General features: G+C 46.7%; 2 protein-coding genes across 2 annotated transcripts in view; one reads left to right on the top strand and one right to left on the bottom strand.

Annotated features, from left to right (window-relative positions):
- LOC309564430 (uncharacterized protein) overlaps nt 1-18,544 on the bottom strand; it is a gene marked incomplete at its 5' end in the record, with an annotated part of 504,148 nt that overhangs the window by 470,171 nt on the left and 15,433 nt on the right. The gene's annotated exons all lie outside the window — the stretch shown is intronic.
- Nucleotides 14-13,043, top strand: LOC309563897 (uncharacterized protein; the record flags this gene model as incomplete). Its single annotated transcript, XM_082268531.1, has 2 exons — nt 14-45; nt 12,371-13,043. 2 exons carry the CDS (start codon nt 14-16, stop codon nt 13,041-13,043), a joined length of 705 nt encoding a protein of 234 aa, XP_082124657.1.

Below are 18,544 nucleotides of genomic sequence, written 5' to 3'. Positions count from 1 at the left end.
CACAGTGCTGGAAATGTTTAAGAAAAAACACCAACTTACACACAGGTGAGCGCCCTTTTTAATGTTACGAGTGTGGGAAATGTTTTCCAAACAAAGGTTTATTTCTTAGAAACCAGAAAGTTCTTACGGGCGAGCGTCCTATTTCATGTTCAGAGTGCGGGAAATGTTTCACCTCTTATGTACATTTTAAACAGCAAAGAATTCACACTTATATTAGAGGCTCCGATTTCATGTTCAGAGTGGGGGAAAGTTTACAAATAAAGGAAATATAATGAAACATCAGAGTGCACCCCCTGCTGGTACTACGGGAAATGTACGCTGGATTGTAACGGGTGGAACTGTTTAGTCCATAAACAAATGTGAAACCACCACAGTCCACTCGAGGGTTGGTTTACACCCGCATCGCCCTCTAACCCACTGCGGGGTTGGCAGGAAATCATGACAATACATGAGCTTGATTTATTGAAGTAGCCGGCTTTTTATTGGTCCAACCAATGTATGATTATTAATACATTTGACACATTTGTTAATTCTTTTATAAAAGATTTAAGCTTTATTTTATTCATATCATTTACTGTGTGGTAATCGCTTATTCTGATCTTGTCCAATAAAAACGCTTCGTACAATATTCTGTGCCGAGTCTTCTTTTTTACCAATGATTAGATGATCGGTGATTGGAATGTGATCAGTTCATAGAGAGTCATCCATTGGGGTTTTATTAGTGAGATGGAGAGTGGAGAAGGCACCACATTGACAACCATTGGAGGCCCTTTCTAAAGCCCTAAACTTTTTGGCAACCTGTCTATGACATTTGTCTTCCAAACTCTATCTCACTGAGCTAAGGCCAGAAGAGTTCCAGGAGTTCTTCTCTGTCCACAGTTCCCAAACCAAAAGGAGACATCCACCACATCTTCAATCTTAAGGTCCTAAATGTCCTCAACTGGGCCCAGGAGTTCCGCATGTAATCCACCAGGTCATAGCCTCTCTCTTTATCAGGGAGACTTTTTTTTTTTGGTCCACCCACCTACATGTACTGCGGCAGGGTGGCCATTGGGTGCAGAATCACGTACCTCTACCTGGACACAGCGAGAGCCAATCAGCGGGTCCAGTTGACATGATGTCCACCGGCACCCAGCAATCGTTCCCGAGAGAGGCAGAACACTGGTCTGCCAATGTAAACAAGGCAGATCGGCGCTCTGTTAGTAGGGAAGACGGAGATCCTGTGTTTCTGCTAATGGAGGAAGGAGATACTGGCGCACAGAGTTTATATATAGTCCAGCCAGTAATAAATATTTAAAAATACCAATGATCAGGGTGGAGGGTATTCCATAAAATGCCACTGGTCTTTGGTTATGGGGGTTCAATAAAGGAATGCATGGGACCACCTGCGGCTGCTGTCCTCAGAGTTGTGACCGGCTCTGTATAGACTAAGAGGAAAGGCCCGTAGAAGGAGCAAAATACTCTGCGTGCGTAGCCTTGCTTCTCTTCTCGTCTGGTACCTCCTATCCTTCCGGTGACGTCACTTCCGCTGTGCCTTTCACACTGGCTCCTCCAGGCTCCCAAGCCAGCCATCTCTCTGCTCAGCAGCCAGAATAGGTGATAGCGGTCCCGCAGGACGGTTCTAGGAGGATCCACATCCACAGACTCTTCCACTAGATAAGCACTTGTATATCTTACCTCTTTGGAGTGTTTTTAATCCTTTGCTACTAAAACCCTTTAACCTGGAAAATACACTAGCCGGCCCTTCCTGTAGGGTTGCCACCCGTCTGGCATTCACCCGGACAGTTTGGGTTTTGAATCATGTGTTTGGGTTTCAGGCCACCTGAATCCCGGACACAATATTCAAAATGGACTGTGGCTCCCCAAGTAACCAAGTACTACAACCCCTGAGTGCATAGATGTGCACACCGGCCTCACCCCCATACACAGACAGGAGAGGAGAAAGGGCTTGATCTATTCCTCCTCCTACCCCTACCTCTGTCTGCCCACCCACACTCCAATCCCTGGCGTTCTGTGCCTCAGGAAAGGGATGTGTGGGCTGAACGTTTGAAGCTCAGCAACCGGCAGATACATCATGGATGAAAGGCTTTGATGCCTGAGCCTCCATCCTCGGGTGAGTGAGCTCACCATCCAATCTCTGTGACTGAAGTCTCTGCCCGCTCTCCTTTCTTTCTCCTACCTCCAAGTGACTGAGAACGCTAAGGTAAGATTTAAGGGGTGCCATGTAGACTCTAATGCAGGAGTCTCCAAACTGTGGCCCGAGGGCCAGATGTGGCCCTTTGCTAGTCTTTATCTGGCCCTCGGGGCATTATTCCTCCCACTGATATGAGGCACTATTCTTAGAATTATTCCACCGATACCAATGATGGGATACTATTCCACCTACTAATAGGGGCACTGCTCCTTTCTCCTATTGACCACCAAACCTGAGGCCATATTTATTCTCATTGATGCCGAGCCCGGGACATTTACTGCCCCTGCGAGCAACAATCCAGCCCTCCTAAAGGATAATAAACTGGCCCTTTGTTTAAAATATTTGGAGACCCCTGCTCTAATGTAAGGGGGGCTTTCGGAACCCTAATTAAAGAGGGAACGCTGGGAACTCTGATGTAAGTGGGAGGTTTGGTGAGCAGAAACCCCCTTACATTAGAGTTCCACTTTACATCAGGATCACATAGGCATGTGACGGTAATAGGCAGTGACAGGTACTCTTTATGGAGGGATCGGGGGGGAGGGGGGAATGTGACAGTAATAGGCAGTGACAGGTACTCTTTATGGATGGATCGGGGGAGGGGGGAATGTGACAGTAATAGGCAGTGACAGGTACTCTTTATGGAGGGATTGGGGGGGAGGGGGGGATGTGACAGTAATAGGCAGTGACAGGTACTCTTTATGGAGGGATCGGGGGGTGAGGGGGGAATGTGATGGTAATAGGCAGTGACAGGTACTCTTTATGGAGGGATCGGGGGGAGGGGGGATGTGACAGTAATAGGCAGTGACAGATACTCATTATGGAGGGATCAGGGGGAGGGGGGGAATGTGACAGTAATAGGCAGTGACAGGTAGGGATGTAACGATATCAAAATCTCACGGTACGATACAATTTCGATATTGACCTCACGGTACGATATTTATTGCGATATTGTTGAAAAGCTCACGGTGATGTTAAATAGCTCATGATAGTGTTTGTGATGATAATAGCGAAAAAATACCGACATTTATTCTGCTTTTGCCAGTCAACAGGCAATTTATTGTTGTATTTATGGATCCATGACAACATAAAACACTGATCACATAGTGCTTTTAAAGTGCAAGTTGTAGTCAGGAACATCAATATTCTGTATAGTAATATTTGGTTGCATAACTGATTCTTCTGTGCAATGTTCAAGTTAAGAAGCAGCTAGAACAATTGTAAACAAACAATAGGCAATTCCCTTTAAGTGCAAACAAAGATCAAGTTAAGTCAGGTTTAAATGTGCAAGGCAAATAAAGGTATTTAGGAACATAACTTAAACTTAAATAAAATAGTCAGTCAAAAAGCCTTTAAAAAAAAACACTGACCTATCATTTAGCTTATGTTCACGTTTTTCTTCAGAAAGATCAAAAATTGCAAGAAAAAAAAAAAACAGTAAAAAAAATCCTTAAACTCTGGTCTATGTAGTTAACAATGATTTGTTCCGCGGGACTGTGTTTATTCCTCTTGCTTTTTGACGGACACCTGTCCTTTTAATATTGTAACCCAACCACGACGATATCGAGACACGACCACGACGATATCGAGACACGACCACGACGATATCGAGGCGACCACGACGATATCGAGGCGACCACGACGATATCGAGACACGACCACGACGATATCGAGGCGACCACGACGATATCGAGACACGACCACGACGATATCGAGACACGACCACGACGATATCGAGACACGACCACGACGATATCGAGGCGACCACGACGATATCGAGACACGACCACGACGATATCGAGGCGACCACGACGATATCGAGACACGACCACGACGATATCGAGACACGACCACGACGATATCGAGGCGACCACGACGATATCGAGACACGACCACGACGATATCGAGGCGACCACGACGATATCGAGACACGACCACGACGATATCGAGGCGACCACGACGATATCGAGACACGACCACGACGATATCGAGGCGACCACGACGATATCGAGACACGACCACGACGATATCGAGGCGACCACGACGATATCGAGACACGACCACGACGATATCGAGGCGACCACGACGATATCGAGACACGACCACGACGATATCGAGACACGACCACGACGATATCGAGGCGACCACAACGATATCGAGACACGACCACGACGATTTTGAAACACGACCACGACGATATCGAGGCGACCACGACGATACGATATCGCGATATCTTTGATATCGTTACATCTCTAGTGACAGGTACTCTTTATGGAGGGATCGGGGGGAGGGGAATGTGACAGTAATAGGCAGTGACAGGTATTCTTTATGGAGGGATCGGGGGGAGGGGAATTTGACAGTAATAGGCAGTGACAGGTACTCTTTATGGAGGGATCGGGGGTTTAGTTTTACCTTTTTATCTTAGTTTTACACACCAGTGGTTTTTATATTATTATTTTTTTATTTTTAATTTTAAATGCTACATTTATATGTAATGTGGCCTCTTATTTTCCCCTGGAACCACCACGCCTACTGTGTTTCTTTACATTGTTTTATGCTGGGTATACAATATCATGGCCGCTGACTGCTTCCCATTGTAGCCCTTATGCAGTCTGTCGGTCTCCCACAAGATGGCGCTGACCGGCATAATGATATTTAAGCATGTCCCTTATCTCCTGAAGAAGTAATGTGACCATGACGATGCGCGTAGAGACGTTAGGCTGAAACAGCAAGTGCCACGTCGCGGACCGCTCGGGACTCGCAGCCCCACCGCTTGTCATTGAATTCTTTACTGTAAGTTACTATATTTTTTTTCATATAAAGCGTTAAAAATATTACGCCAGAAGGAGTTCTCTGTTTATCCACCCTTACTTACGAGTATATAGGAACTGTGATGTCCCCCACCCCCCTGGAAGACTGAAAGAGTACACAGAATCCCGTTTGCCAGCTGTCCTTTGGTAGCTACAAGGATACCACGTCCACCTACCCTCCCCCCTCCTGCCTGGGATGATTACGGGATCATAGTGGAATCCATCTATAAATGTTGTAATCTTACAGCAGTAAGGTAAGGGGGTAGCACACCCAGAAGAATTATTTGTTGCCATTTTTCACCGTTCCCCACCTGGTGTTGTAATCACCCATCTGATCCCATCACTTGATTGGACGTCACCGCCACTTTATGAGGACTTATTGCTGTTATTTATAATCTACTTTGATATATGGACTTTTTATGGCTAGATTTCCTTCTAGTTCTAGCTATTCTTTATTTACTTGATTTGATCCAGCTGTCACGCGGCCACCTTGCACATTGTATCACCTTATTTTATACCTGAATATGCTTTAACACCTCTTATTTATTTATTAATCATTTTTTATCTCTGTCATCGCTGGCATCGTTCTAACTGAGACGGAAGCCTCACTTCATCTTCTTTGCACTTTAGTTGCACTCAAAGCACCTTATTGTTACTTTGTTCCCAGCACAGAAGTGCCATTGATTGGATCTCTCTGTCTATGTGCAGTCCCATTACTGCACTGTGTTACACTACCAGCACTTTAGACTGTCACCTTCTTTACAGTTTAGGAGTCACATATTTATTGATCGTTACATAGCTTGTGAGGTTGAAAAAAGACATCAGTCCATCCAGTTCAACCTATGATGTGTGTGTGTGTGTTTGCTGTTAACCGTACATTGTATACCCCTGCATGTTGTACATTGTATACCCCTGTATGTTGTACATTGTATACCCCTGTATGTTGTATATTGTATACCCCTGCATGTTGTACATTGTATACCCCTGTATGTTGTACATTGTATACCCCTGTATGTTGTACATTGTATACCCCTGTATGTCGTACATTGTATACCCCTGTATGTTGTACATTGTATACCCCTGCATGTTGTACATTGTATACCCCTGTATGTTGTACATTGTATACCCCTGTATGTCGTACATTGTATACCCCTGTATGTTGTACATTGTATACCCCTGTATGTTGTACATTGTATACCCCTGTATGTTGTACATTGTATACCCCTGTATGTTGTACATTGTATACCCCTGTATGTTGTACATTGTATACCCCCTGTATGTTGTGGTCTTTAAGGTGCCCATCTAATAGTTTTTTTAAACTATCGATGCTACCTGCTGATACGACATTTTTACGGAAGAGAATTACACATCCTTACTGCTCTTACAGTGAAGAACCCTCTACGTATTTTAAGGTTAAACCGCCTTTCCTCTAGTTTTAGTGAGTGGCCACGCGTCTTATTGTATTTCCTTTCTCTGAATAGTTTGCTAGGGTCGCCAGTACAGTATTTGTACATTGATATCATATCCCCCCTCAATCGTCTCTTCTCCAGAGAGAAAAGGTTCAGTGCTTGTAGTCTTTCCTCATAGCTGATGTCCTCCATTCCCCTAATTATTTTTGTTGCCCTTCTCTGGACTCTCTCCAGTTCCAGCACATCCTTCCTGAGGACCGGTGCCCAGAACTGGACAGAATACTCCAGATGTGGCCGGACCAGAGTCTTGTAGAGTGGGAGAATAATCTCTTTATTTCTGGAGTGAATCCCCTTTTTTATACATGCCAGTATGTTGTTGACTTTGCTTGCAGAGGCTTGGCATTGCATGCCACTGCCAAGCCTGTTGTCTACCAGTACCCCCAGGTCCTTTTCCATCCTAGACTCACCCAGAGGTTCCCCCCCTAGTGAGTAGCTTGCTTTCTGGTTTCTAGCACCCAAGTGCATTACTTTACATTTTTCAACATTAAACCTCATCTGCCATGTAGTTGCCCACCCCGTTATTTTGTTCAGGTCCGCTTGTAAGGTTTCCACATCCTGCCCAGAAGATATTGGCCTGCTTAGTTTAGTATTATCCGCAAATACTGTTGGGAGCATAATAGGTGGTCAAAGTCACTCTGACGTCACCAACATCGCCCTTCAGAAACAGAAATCGGCCATTGGGGTCTTTTAGAATATGCGCGCAGTGTCCATGGTACCGTACTAGAAAAAAATGATAGAGGCTCCTTTGATTTAGCCTCCGGGTTAGTAGAGTGGTAGGCCAAGGGGAAAAAACGGTTCTTATATAGTGGAAGCTTGTCATCCCTGAAGTGGGTCTCCTGTACAAAGGTGATATCAATTTTAGATCGTTTAAATCGTTCAACAAAATTTGCCTCTTTTACGGGACGTTAAGTCCCTTAGCATTGATCGAGAGGATCCTGATGTTATCCATGTGTTAAGAAGGGCGAGAGGAAGGCGAGAGCAGAGCCGGTACAAGGGCGGGGCAGAAGGGGGCGGGTGCCCTGGGCGGTACATTTATTGGAGAGAGGGGGGGGCGCCACTGCTTGAAAACTTCTTTCACACACTGACTGCTGAGTCTGTGTGTAAATGATTGCTGGCCGGCGGCCGCTAACTGCCTGCAGTGTGCTGAGTGCGCTCCTGCACTCGGCACAGCCTGAACAAGTCTTCTGTTCTGTGAGCAGAGAAAACTCCCCCCCTGACAGGGCGCTTTGTAGTCCGTCCCGGCCGTGACGTCATTTACCATAGAGCTCTCTCACAAGTTCAGCCAAAAGCAAACACCTCGGAGCTGCTGAAGAGAGGGGAAAAGTGAAAGTGAAAGCAGAACAACACAGCTAACGTCACCCACACAGGCACTGTCTCTCTCTACAGCAGCGTGGAAGCCTGCCTTGTAAAGTGAACTGTGAAGTGAATTGGTAATTTTTCAGATGGGGGGGGGGGGTGTCTGTCTGGTTGAGAGCAGCAGGTAAACTAGTATTTAGATTAGTTGAGGGGGGGGGGGGGTCTGTCTGTCTGAGAGCAGGTAACCTATTTAGCTATTTAGCAGGGGCGTAACTACAGGGGTTGCAGGGGTTGCAATCGCTACCGGGCCCCATGCTCCAGGGGGCCCGGTAGCAAACCAGTGGGTGAACTTCCAGGATCGCAAAGGTCACACTTGCGACCGGACCCTGGCATTGCATCACTGTGGGGAGGCCCCAAGATTGCAGGAAGTGGGCCCACAAGATTGCAGGAAGGGGGCCCACTGCAGAACTTGTGAAAGAATCCTGCTGCGGGACCGTAATAAAAGGCCATGCAACGAGTGTAAAGAGCCCCAGGATTAGTGGGAAGAGCCCTGGGCTTGAAGGTAAGGGCCCCGGCCAGGGGTCTGGGGGGCCCTTCATGGTTTCTTGCATCAGGGCCCTGAAGGTTCTAGTTACGCCTCTGCTATTTAGATTAGTGGGGAAGTATTATATTTGACAGTTATATGTTTCAGTGAGAAATATTAGTGTAATCCCTTGTTTTTGCACTTTTATATATTAATATTTTGCGTTGATGGTTCCCTTTTTGCTGAAGGCCATGTATGTTGTTTGAGAAATGTTTGTTCTTTTTTGCACTTTTCATATTTATATGAATATTTTGTATTGGGGCACTGACTACCTCAGGAAGGATTACAGTTGAAAGTTACGTATATACTCGAGTACAAGCCAACCCGAATATAAGCCGAGACCCCTAATTTTACCACAAAAAAGAGGGAAAACCTATTGACTGGAGTATCAGCCTAGGGTGGGAAATGCAGCAGCTACTGGACCCAACTGGACCACCACAATACCCAAAACAGGGGCTGCGGGCATGGTACAGGAGATGGCGCAGGTCATAGTATAGGCATTGCACAGGTCATGGTACGGCCATGTCGCAGGTGATGGTACAGGCATGTCACAGGTGATGATACAGGCATGTCACAGGTGATGGTACAGGCATGGCACAGGTGATGGTACAGGCATGTCACAGGTCATGGTAAAGGCATGTCACAGGTCATTGTACAGGCATGTCACAGGTCATGGTACACCAGATGGTATAGGCATGGCACAGGTGATGGTATAGGCATGGCACAGGTGATGATGGTACAGGCATGGCACAGGTGATGGTACAGGCATGTCACAGGTGATGGTACAGGCATGGCACAGGTGATGGTACAGGCATGTCACAGGTCATGGTAAAGGCATGTCACAGGTCATTGTACAGGCATGTCACAGGTCATGGTACACCAGATGGTATAGGCATGGCACAGGTGATGGTATAGGCATGGCACAGGTGATGATGGTACAGGCATGGCACAGGTGATGGTACAGGCATGTCACAGGTGATGGTACAGGCATGGCACAGGTGATGGTACAGGCATGGCACAGGTCATTGTACAGGCATGTCACAGGTGATGATACAGGCATGTCACAGGTGATGGTACAGGCATGGCACAGGTGATGGTACAGGCATGGCACAGGTGATGGTACAGGCATGGCACAGGTCATTGTACAGGCATGTCACAGGTCATGGTACACCAGATGGTATAGGCATGGTACAGGTGATGGTATAGGCATGGCACAGGTGATAGTATAGGCATGGCACAGGTGATAGTATAGGCATGGCACAGGTGATGGTACAGGCATGGCACAGGTGATGGTACACCAGATGGTATAGGCATGGCACAGGTGATGGTATAGGCATGGCACAGGTGATGGTATAGGCATGGCACAGGTGATGGTACAGGCATGGCACAGTAAGTACAGGCATGGCACAGGAGATGCAGTGCTGCGGGCATGATACAGGAGAATGTCCTGTACCATGCCCGCAGCACTGCCTGAGGAAATGCAGGGGCTGCGGAGGAGTCTCACTTACCTGTCGGTGAGCCGCTTTCGATTTAAAAATCGCGCCGCCCGGCGCCAACACTACGTCACCGCAAATGCGCCGCCGATGCTCGGGAAAACCCGAACACGTTCGGCTATTCCTGGGCATGGCGCACATGCGCAGTGACACGTCGGCACCATTTTCAAAACACAGTGAAGCCACTGACTCGAGAATAAGCCGAGGGGGGCACTTTCAGCATGAAAAAACATGCTGCAAAACTCGGCTTATACTCGACCCTATACGGTATATATGTTTCAGTGAGAAATATTACTGTAATCCCTTGATTTTGCACTTTTACGTATTAATAGTTTGTATTGATGGTCCTTTTTCTTTGAAGGCCATGTATGTTGGTTGAGAAGTTTGTGATACTTTTTGTTTTTGCATTCTGTGAATATTTAGTATTGTGGCACTACCTCACACAAAATTAATGCAAAAACTGAAAACTTAAGTATGTTTGCATGGGCCCTGACAGAAAAAAACAGTTAACAGGCCTTTCTACAAGCACTTAAAGCGGTTGTAAACCCGAAAAAAAAAAAAAACCTGCAAGACAAAGGCATAATCAGCTAGTATGCATCGCATCCTAGCTGATTATGTATTACTTACCTTAGAACGAAGCCCCGACACGGACCCCGGACATCGCTGCGGGCGCTGCCATGATCCCTCGGCGTCTCTTCCGGGTTCGGGGGCTCCGGCGCTGTGAGTGGCCGGAGCCGCGATGACGTCACTCCCGCGCATGCGCGCGGTAGGGATTTTCCGGCAAGGAAAACTGAAGGTCCCCCCGGACCTTCAGAGCGCATGCGCCGCTCGTGTGAGCGGCTGCATGCACTGCAAATATCTCCTAAACCGTGCCGTTTTAGGAGATATTAATTGTACCTTATTATAGGCTTACCTGTAGGTAAAAGTGTCAAAAAGCGGGATACTACCGCTTTAAAGTGCCTCCAATAAAAATACATATAATTAAAATGTGTGTGTTAACCCTGTTTCTATCCCATTAAACCTAATTGAATTAGTATTGTTTTAAGTATTTTCTTGTTTTGAAACTACATTGATTCTTATATTACACCCGGGACAGGGACAGGATGGGGGACGGGAACGGGGGGGGCGCAGTTTGCCATCTTCGCCCTGGGCACCAAATGACCTTGTCCCAGCCCTGGGCGAGAGCCTATGTGGGGTTGTGGTTGGAAAGAGCCAAGGGACCACATTGAGGGCACCTTTGACGCTGACAGTGGGTTTGCTGGGTTTGGTGGAGGAAATGGCACCTCTTGGAGCACAAAGAATTTTATTGTTGGTTACTCTGTTCTATGCGGGCAAGGCAATTCTTCTACATTGGAGGAAGACCGAAGCGCCATCGGTGGAGTATTGGAAGTCACCAGTGAACAAGATGCTGCCATTTTACGAAGCCACATACCTGAATAGAGGATGCGTTACAAAGTTTCCAAAGATATGGCAGGGTTGGACTGAGAGGCCATCGACTCTTCTCGGAGGTGATTGTGGTCTGCCACCGGTGAAGGTGACGGTCACCTTAGAGGGGTGAGTTGAGGTCCCCTGATACTTAGGGAGGTAACAAATGAAGTCTATGCCTAGCAGACAACAAGCAGTGGTGAGAGGGTGGGGGAGGTTGGCGTATGGACCTGGGTGAGAGTCTGGGTGGGGGAGACACTGCCGCGTTGAGGTTCTCTTTTTGCATTTTCCTATAAGTATTATAGTACATGAGCATTGCACTGAGGTTGGGGGGGTGGGGAGTTGTTTTGGTTGCTTTGTTTGTTTTTTTGTGATTAAAAATCAATAAAAATTAATTTTCAAAAAAAGAGTCCTAGGAACGAATAAACAGTAGGGAACGGGATAAGGCGCAGGCCAAGGAGATCAACTTAATGAGATGTTGGGGGAGTGGGTGGAGTCAGTGAGATGTTGGGGGAGTGGGTGGAGTCAGTGGAAGTGGGGAATGGAAACATGCAGGAGTGACTATATATGAAGGTTACAATCGCTGTGTCTATGACTGTACAAAGCGGAAATATTGTGTACCGAATGGAATGGACTTTTCTTTCTTTATAATAAAACTTTTTCTGATTTAAAAGAAAAAAACACTCAGAAAAGATGAGTGGGGAAAATGTCAGTGGCCTCCACCTGTAAAACCATTCCTGTTTTGGAGGTTGTCTCATTGTTGCCCATCTAGTGCACCTGTTGGTAACAACCGCCTCTGCTACTTGACTGACCAGATGAATATCCCAGGAGTTTCCCTGACTTGATGCTATACTCTGATTATAAAGTGTTGAGCAGTGTATATGAGTGTGGAAAACTCTTGGTAATTTTTCTTGTCTTCTGACAGACGGACTCTGTGGTGGGAATAGAAGGACATCGGAGGAAGATGTGACTACAGAAGATAATGACATGGCATCTTCTCCAGAAGTAAATCCCGTTCCTCATAATATACATGACAGACCTCACCATTGGAGGAGATCATTGGAATCTCCTGATACTTCACATAGTCCTCTAATATCTGACAGTGCCAACGGGTGCAGGAAACCATCTCATCTCAGGGAAACTTCTTTAGATCATAAAGGGGTTCATACAGGAGAGAATTCATTGTCATGTTCAGAGTGCGGGAAATGTTTTAAACAGAAAAGAAGCCTTCTTCAGCACCAGAGAATTCACACAGGGGAGCGTCCCTATTCGTGTTCTGAGTGTGAGAAATGCTTTAATCTAAAAGCATCCCTTCTTAACCATCAGAGAATACACACAGGTGAGCGTCCCTATTCATGTTCAGAGTGCGGTAAAAGTTTTAATCATAAAATAAGCCTTCTTAGCCATCAGAGAACACACACAGGTGAGCGTCCCTATTCATGTTCAGAGTGCGGGAAATGTTTCAATAAAAAAGGACACCTTCTTAGCCATCAGAGAATACACACAGGTGAGCGTCCCTATTCATGTTCAGAGTGCGGGAAATGTTTCAATCAAAAAGGAACCCTTCTTTGCCATCAGAGAACACACACAGGTGAGCTTCCCTATTCATGTTCAGAGTGCGGGAAATGTTTCAATCAAAAAGGACACCTTCTTAGCCATCAGAGAATACACACAGGTGAGCTTCCCTATTCATGTTCAGAGTGTGGGAAATGTTTTAATCAAAACGGAACCCTTCTTAGCCATCAGAGATCAGTTCATACAGGCGAGCGTCTCTAATCATGTGCAGAATGCGGGAAATGTTTCACTAAGAGAGAACACCTGTGTGTAAGTAGTTGTTGAGCGCCCTTTTTGAATGTTACGAGTGTGGGAAATGTTTTCCAAACAAAGATTTAATTCTTAAAAATAAAGGAAATATAATGAAACATCAGAGTGCACCCCCTGCTGGTACTACGGGAAATGGACGCTGGATTGTAACGGGTGGAACTGTTTAGTCCATAAACAAATGTGAAACCACCACAGTCCACTCGGGGTTGGTTTACACCCGCATCGCCCTCTGACCCGCTGTGGGGTTGGCAGGCAGCTGGGAGCCATTATGTTAACCCTTTATCTTCCACTGGTGAACCTTTTTTATTGGTTGCTTCATGTTGTTGTTCCTTTTTGATTTATTGAAGTAGCCGGCTTTTTATTGGTCCAACCAATGTATGATTATTAATACATTTGACACATCTGTTAATTCTATTATAAAAGATTTAAGCTTTATTTTATTCATATAATTTACTGTGTGGTAATCGCTTATTCTGATCGTCTCCAATAAAAACGCTTCGTACAATATTCTGTGCCGAGCCTTCTTTTTTACCAATGATTAGATGATCGGTGATTGGAATGTGATCAGTTCATAGAGAGTCATCCATTGGGGTTTTATTGGTGAGATGGAGAGTGGAGAAGGCACCACATTGACAAGCCATTGGAGGCCCTTTCTAAAGCCCTAAACTTTTTGGCAACCTGTCTATGACATTAGTCTTCCAAACTCTATCTCACTGAGCTAAGGCCAGAAGAGTTCCAGGAGTTCTTCTCTGTCCACAGTTCCCAAACTACAAGGAGACATCCACCACATCTTCAATCTTAAGGCCCTAAATGTCCTCAGCTGGGCCCAGTAGTTCCCCATGTAATCCACCAGGTCATAGCCTCTCTCTTTATCAGGGAGACTTTTTCTTTGACTGCCCCACATACATGTACTGCTGTGGGGCGGCCGTTCTGCGCAGAATCACGTACCTGTCCATCATCTGCATATTGTCAGGTTATATCTATATTAATAAAATGCAAGTGTCTCTTCGTCCGTCCCTGTGTCCGTGGGATTGCGCTACTGCCCATGTGCCCCATGGACAGCTGTTGGGACGCAGAGTCCTCAGGCGGGCGGCCGGCGCTGGGTGGGCGTGTATATGAGCGGATCCCCGCCCACCTTTCAGCATCTGCCTCAGGATTGGCTGGCGTTCCGATCCAGCTGGGGAAGGAGACATACTTCACCTCGGTGGCGGAGAAGATCGCGGCTCCGGTATGGAAGGAAGGTGCACCACTGCGAGCAATATAGTAGCCGCTGTCTCTTCTCAGCTGCCTGTAACATGCAGAGAGAGCGGAGTGCACTGAGCCCGCCCCTCCTCCTTCCTGTGTTTTCCTGTACAAAGAGGAGGAGCCGGGGAGCGAGCTGCCACAACGGTCCTCTGATCTGAGGTCTGACATTTCCAAGCATGGGAAGAGGGTGAATGTAGCTGGGGGGGGATGGGTGGACCTGGGGGTGGGATTTAGCCGGGGGGGTTGTATGGAGCTGGGCTGGATGTAGCTGGGGGAGGGACCATTTAGCCGGGGGGGGGTTGTATGGAGCTGGGGTGGATGGACCTTGGGGGATGGATGGACCTGGGAGAGGGATTTAGCCGGGGAAGGTTAAATGGACCTGGGGGGGATGGATGGACCTGGGGGAGCGATTTAGCCAGAGGGGGAGGGTTGTATGGAGCAGGGGTGGATGTAGCTGGGGTGGATTTAGCTGGGGGGGATGGATGGACCTGGGGGAGGGATTTAGCCGAGGGGGGGTTGTATGGAGCAGGGGTGGATAGAGCTGGGGGGATGGATGGACCTGGGGGAGGGATTTAGCCGGGGGGTTGTATGGAGCTGGGGTGGATGGATGGACCTGGGTGATGGATTGTCCTGGGGGAGGGATTTAGCCGGAGGGGGGGTTGTATGGAGCTGGGTTGGATGGAGCTGGGGGGTATGGATGGACCTGGGGGAGGGATTTAGCCAGGGGGGGTGTATGTAGCTGGGGGGGTGTATGGAGCTGGGGGGATGGATGGACCTGGGGGAGGGATTTAGCTGGGGGAGTGTATGAAGCTTGGGTGGGCATTTGGGGTGGATGTAGCTGGGGGGTGTTTGGAGCTGGTGGGGTGGATGGACCTGGGGGAGGGATTTAGCCAGGGGGTGTATGGAGCTGGGGTGGGTATTTGGGGTGGATGTAGCTGGGGGAGGGATGTAGCTGTGGGGGTGGATGGACCGGGGGGTTGTCCAGAGTCCGACCCCTGCATTCTGTACATTACACACTCCTATCCCATGTACTCTGTACATTACATACTCCTGTCTCCTGCATTCTGTACATTACATACTCCTGTCTCCTGCATTCTGTACATTACACACTCCTGTCTCCGGCATTCTGTACATTACATACTCCTGTCTCCTGCATTCTGTACATTACACTCTCCTTCACTATATACACAATAATGTACATTATATACTTCTCACCAAAGTCTTCATTGTCTCAACAGTTGCTGGTTGCTATGCAGTCTCTGACTATTTTTATGAAGTTCTTCTTTAAGGTAGGCTGAGCAATCAAAGCATATTTTATGAGTACTAGGAAGTCTGGGTTTTGTTTACCCTATCCCTTAAGCCCCTCCCACTGCTAAGCAATTGGCCACACCCACAGTTTGCAGCGGCGTGTCTCTGCATCCAGTCCCTGTGTCAGTGGGATTGCGCTACTGCGCATGTGCCCCACGGACAGCCATTGGGACTTGGAGCGCAGAGACTTCGGGCGGACGGGTGAAATTGTTGAAGCGGCGAGTGTGCGCGGGCACGCGGCGGGTGCGCGCTCGCATGGACTTGCTGCTAAGTGGCAGCGGCCGTTACAAGTGGCGGCGGGCGAGCGATGTCACACGAGAGCTGCTCGGTCAGCTCTGCGCGTGTCCCCGATGTTGCTAGGGCAACAGGGACGCTATGCACAGAGCTGGCTACGTCATGCGGCTCTATGTTCTAGCGCCCGTTAATTTAACGGGCTTAATGTCTAGTATCTATATAAAATGATAAAATTAATGAAATATAACTTTGCCGAATGTGAACCTGACCTTTGTCTGACACGATTCATTCAAGGGCAGGAAGAAAAACCTTGAGAGGCCGGGCCCCATACAACTATATTGACCAACCCTTAACAGTGCAAATGAAGCTACAGGCTTATGTAACTAGTCGGTCACAATTGACAATACTGAACGGTCCCCACCTTCCAGGTCAATAAATAAAAAGATGTGATAAGGATTTGAAATCCAAAGGTTAAAGATGAAACTTCATTAACAAAGAAACAAAGCAATAGACTGTCCTCATTGTTCTAAGGGTGAAATTATCTAGCCCTGGAACATCCAGTATTGACTCAGCTGACAATACAACCCTAGCTCAAAGTTGGTGACTAATTATTGGACGTGTATGCATGTGTGTATGTATATATATATATATATATATATATATATATATATGTATATACAGCCAGGTCCATAAATATTGGGACATCGGCACAATTATAATGTTTATGACTCTATACACCACCACAATGGATTTGAAATGAAACAAACAAGATGTTCTTTAACTGCAGACTTTCAGCTTTAATTTGAGGGTATTTACATCCAAATCAGGTGAACGGTGTAGGAATTACCAACAGTTTGTATATGTGCCTCCCACTTTTTAAGGGACCAAAAGTAATGGGAAAGATTAACAATCATAAATCAAACTTTCACTTTTTAATACTTGGTTGCAAATCCTTTGCAGCCAATTACAGCCTGAAGTCTGGAACGCATAGACATCACCAGACGCTGGGTTTCATCCCTGGTGATGCTCTGCCAGGCCTCTACTGCAACTGTCTTCAGTTCCTGCTTGTTCTTGGGGCATTTTCCCTTCAGTTTTGTGTTCAGCAAGTGAAATGCATGCTCAATCGGATTCAGGTCAGGTGACTGACTTGGCAATTGCATAACATTCCACTTCTTTCCTTTAAAAAAAACGCTTTGGTTCCTTTCGCAGTATGCTTCGGGTCATTGTCCATCTGCACTGTGAAGCGCCGTCCAATGAGTTCTGAAGCATTTGGCTGAATATGAGCAGATAATATTGCCTGAAACACTTCAGAATTCATCCTGCTGCTTTTGTCAGCAGTCACACCATCAATAAATACAAGAGAACCAGTTCCATTGGCAGCCATACATGCCCACGCCATGACACTACCACCACCATGCTTCACTGATGAGGTTGTATGCTTTGGATCATGAGCAGTTCCTTTCCTTCTCCATACTCTTCTCTTCCCATCACTCTGGTACAAGTTGATCTTGGTCTCATCTGTCCATAGGATGTTGTTCCAGAACTGTGAAGGCTTTTTTAGATGTTGTTTGGCAAACTCTAATCTGTCCTTCTTGTTTTTGAGGCTCACCAATGGTTTACATCTTGTGGTGAACCCTCTGTATTCACTCTGGTGAAGTCTTCTCTTGATTGTTGACTTTGACACACATACACCTACCTCCTGGAGAGTGATCTTGATCTGGCCAACTGTTGTGAAGGTGACACACATACACCTACCTCCTGGAGAGTGTTCCTGATCTGACACACATACACCTACCTCCTGGAGAGTGTTCTTGATCTGGCCAACTGTTGTGAAGGTGACACACATACACCTACCTCCTGGAGAGTGTTCCTGATCTGACACACATACACCTACCTCCTGGAGAGTGTTCTTGATCTGACACACATACACCTACCTCCTGGAGAGTGATCTTGATCTGGCCAACTGTTGTGAAGGTGACACACATACACCTACCTCCTGGAGAGTGTTCCTGATCTGACACACATACACCTACCTCCTGGAGAGTGTTCTTGATCTGACACACATACACCTACCTCCTGGAGAGTGTTCTTGATCTGGCCAACTGTTGTGAAGGTTGTTTTCTTCACCAGGGAAAGAATTCTTCGGTTATCCACCACAGTTGTTTTCCGTGGTCTTCCAGGTCTTTTGATGTTGCTGAGTTCACCGGTGCGTTCTTTCTTTCTAAGGATTTCCAAACTGTTGATTTGGCCACACCTAATGTTTTTGCTATCTCTCTGATGGGTTTGTTTGGTTTTTTCAGCCTAATGATGGCTTGCTTCACTGATAGTGACAGCTCTTTGGATCTCATATTGAGAGTTGACAGCAACGGATTCCAAATGCAAATAGCACACTTGAAATGAACTACGGACCTTTTATCTGCTCCTTGTAAATGAGATAATGAGGAAATAACACACACCTGGCCATGGAACAGCTGAGCAGCCAATTGTCCCACAGTTACTTTTGGTCCCTTAAAAAGTGGGAGGCACATATACAAACTGTTGTAATTCCTACACCGTTCACCTGATTTGGATGTAAATACCCTCAAATTAAAGCTGAAAGTCTGCAGTTAAAGCACAACTTGTTTGTTTCATTTCAAATCCATTGTGGTGGTGTATACACAAGAGTG

The sequence above is a fragment of the Pelophylax lessonae genome, assembly GCF_965119305.1.
Source record: "Pelophylax lessonae genome assembly, chromosome: 9".
NCBI lineage: Eukaryota > Metazoa > Chordata > Amphibia > Anura > Ranidae > Pelophylax > Pelophylax lessonae.
The sequence above is the reverse complement of the archived record's forward strand: the minus strand, read 5'-3'. Positions and strand labels throughout refer to the sequence as shown.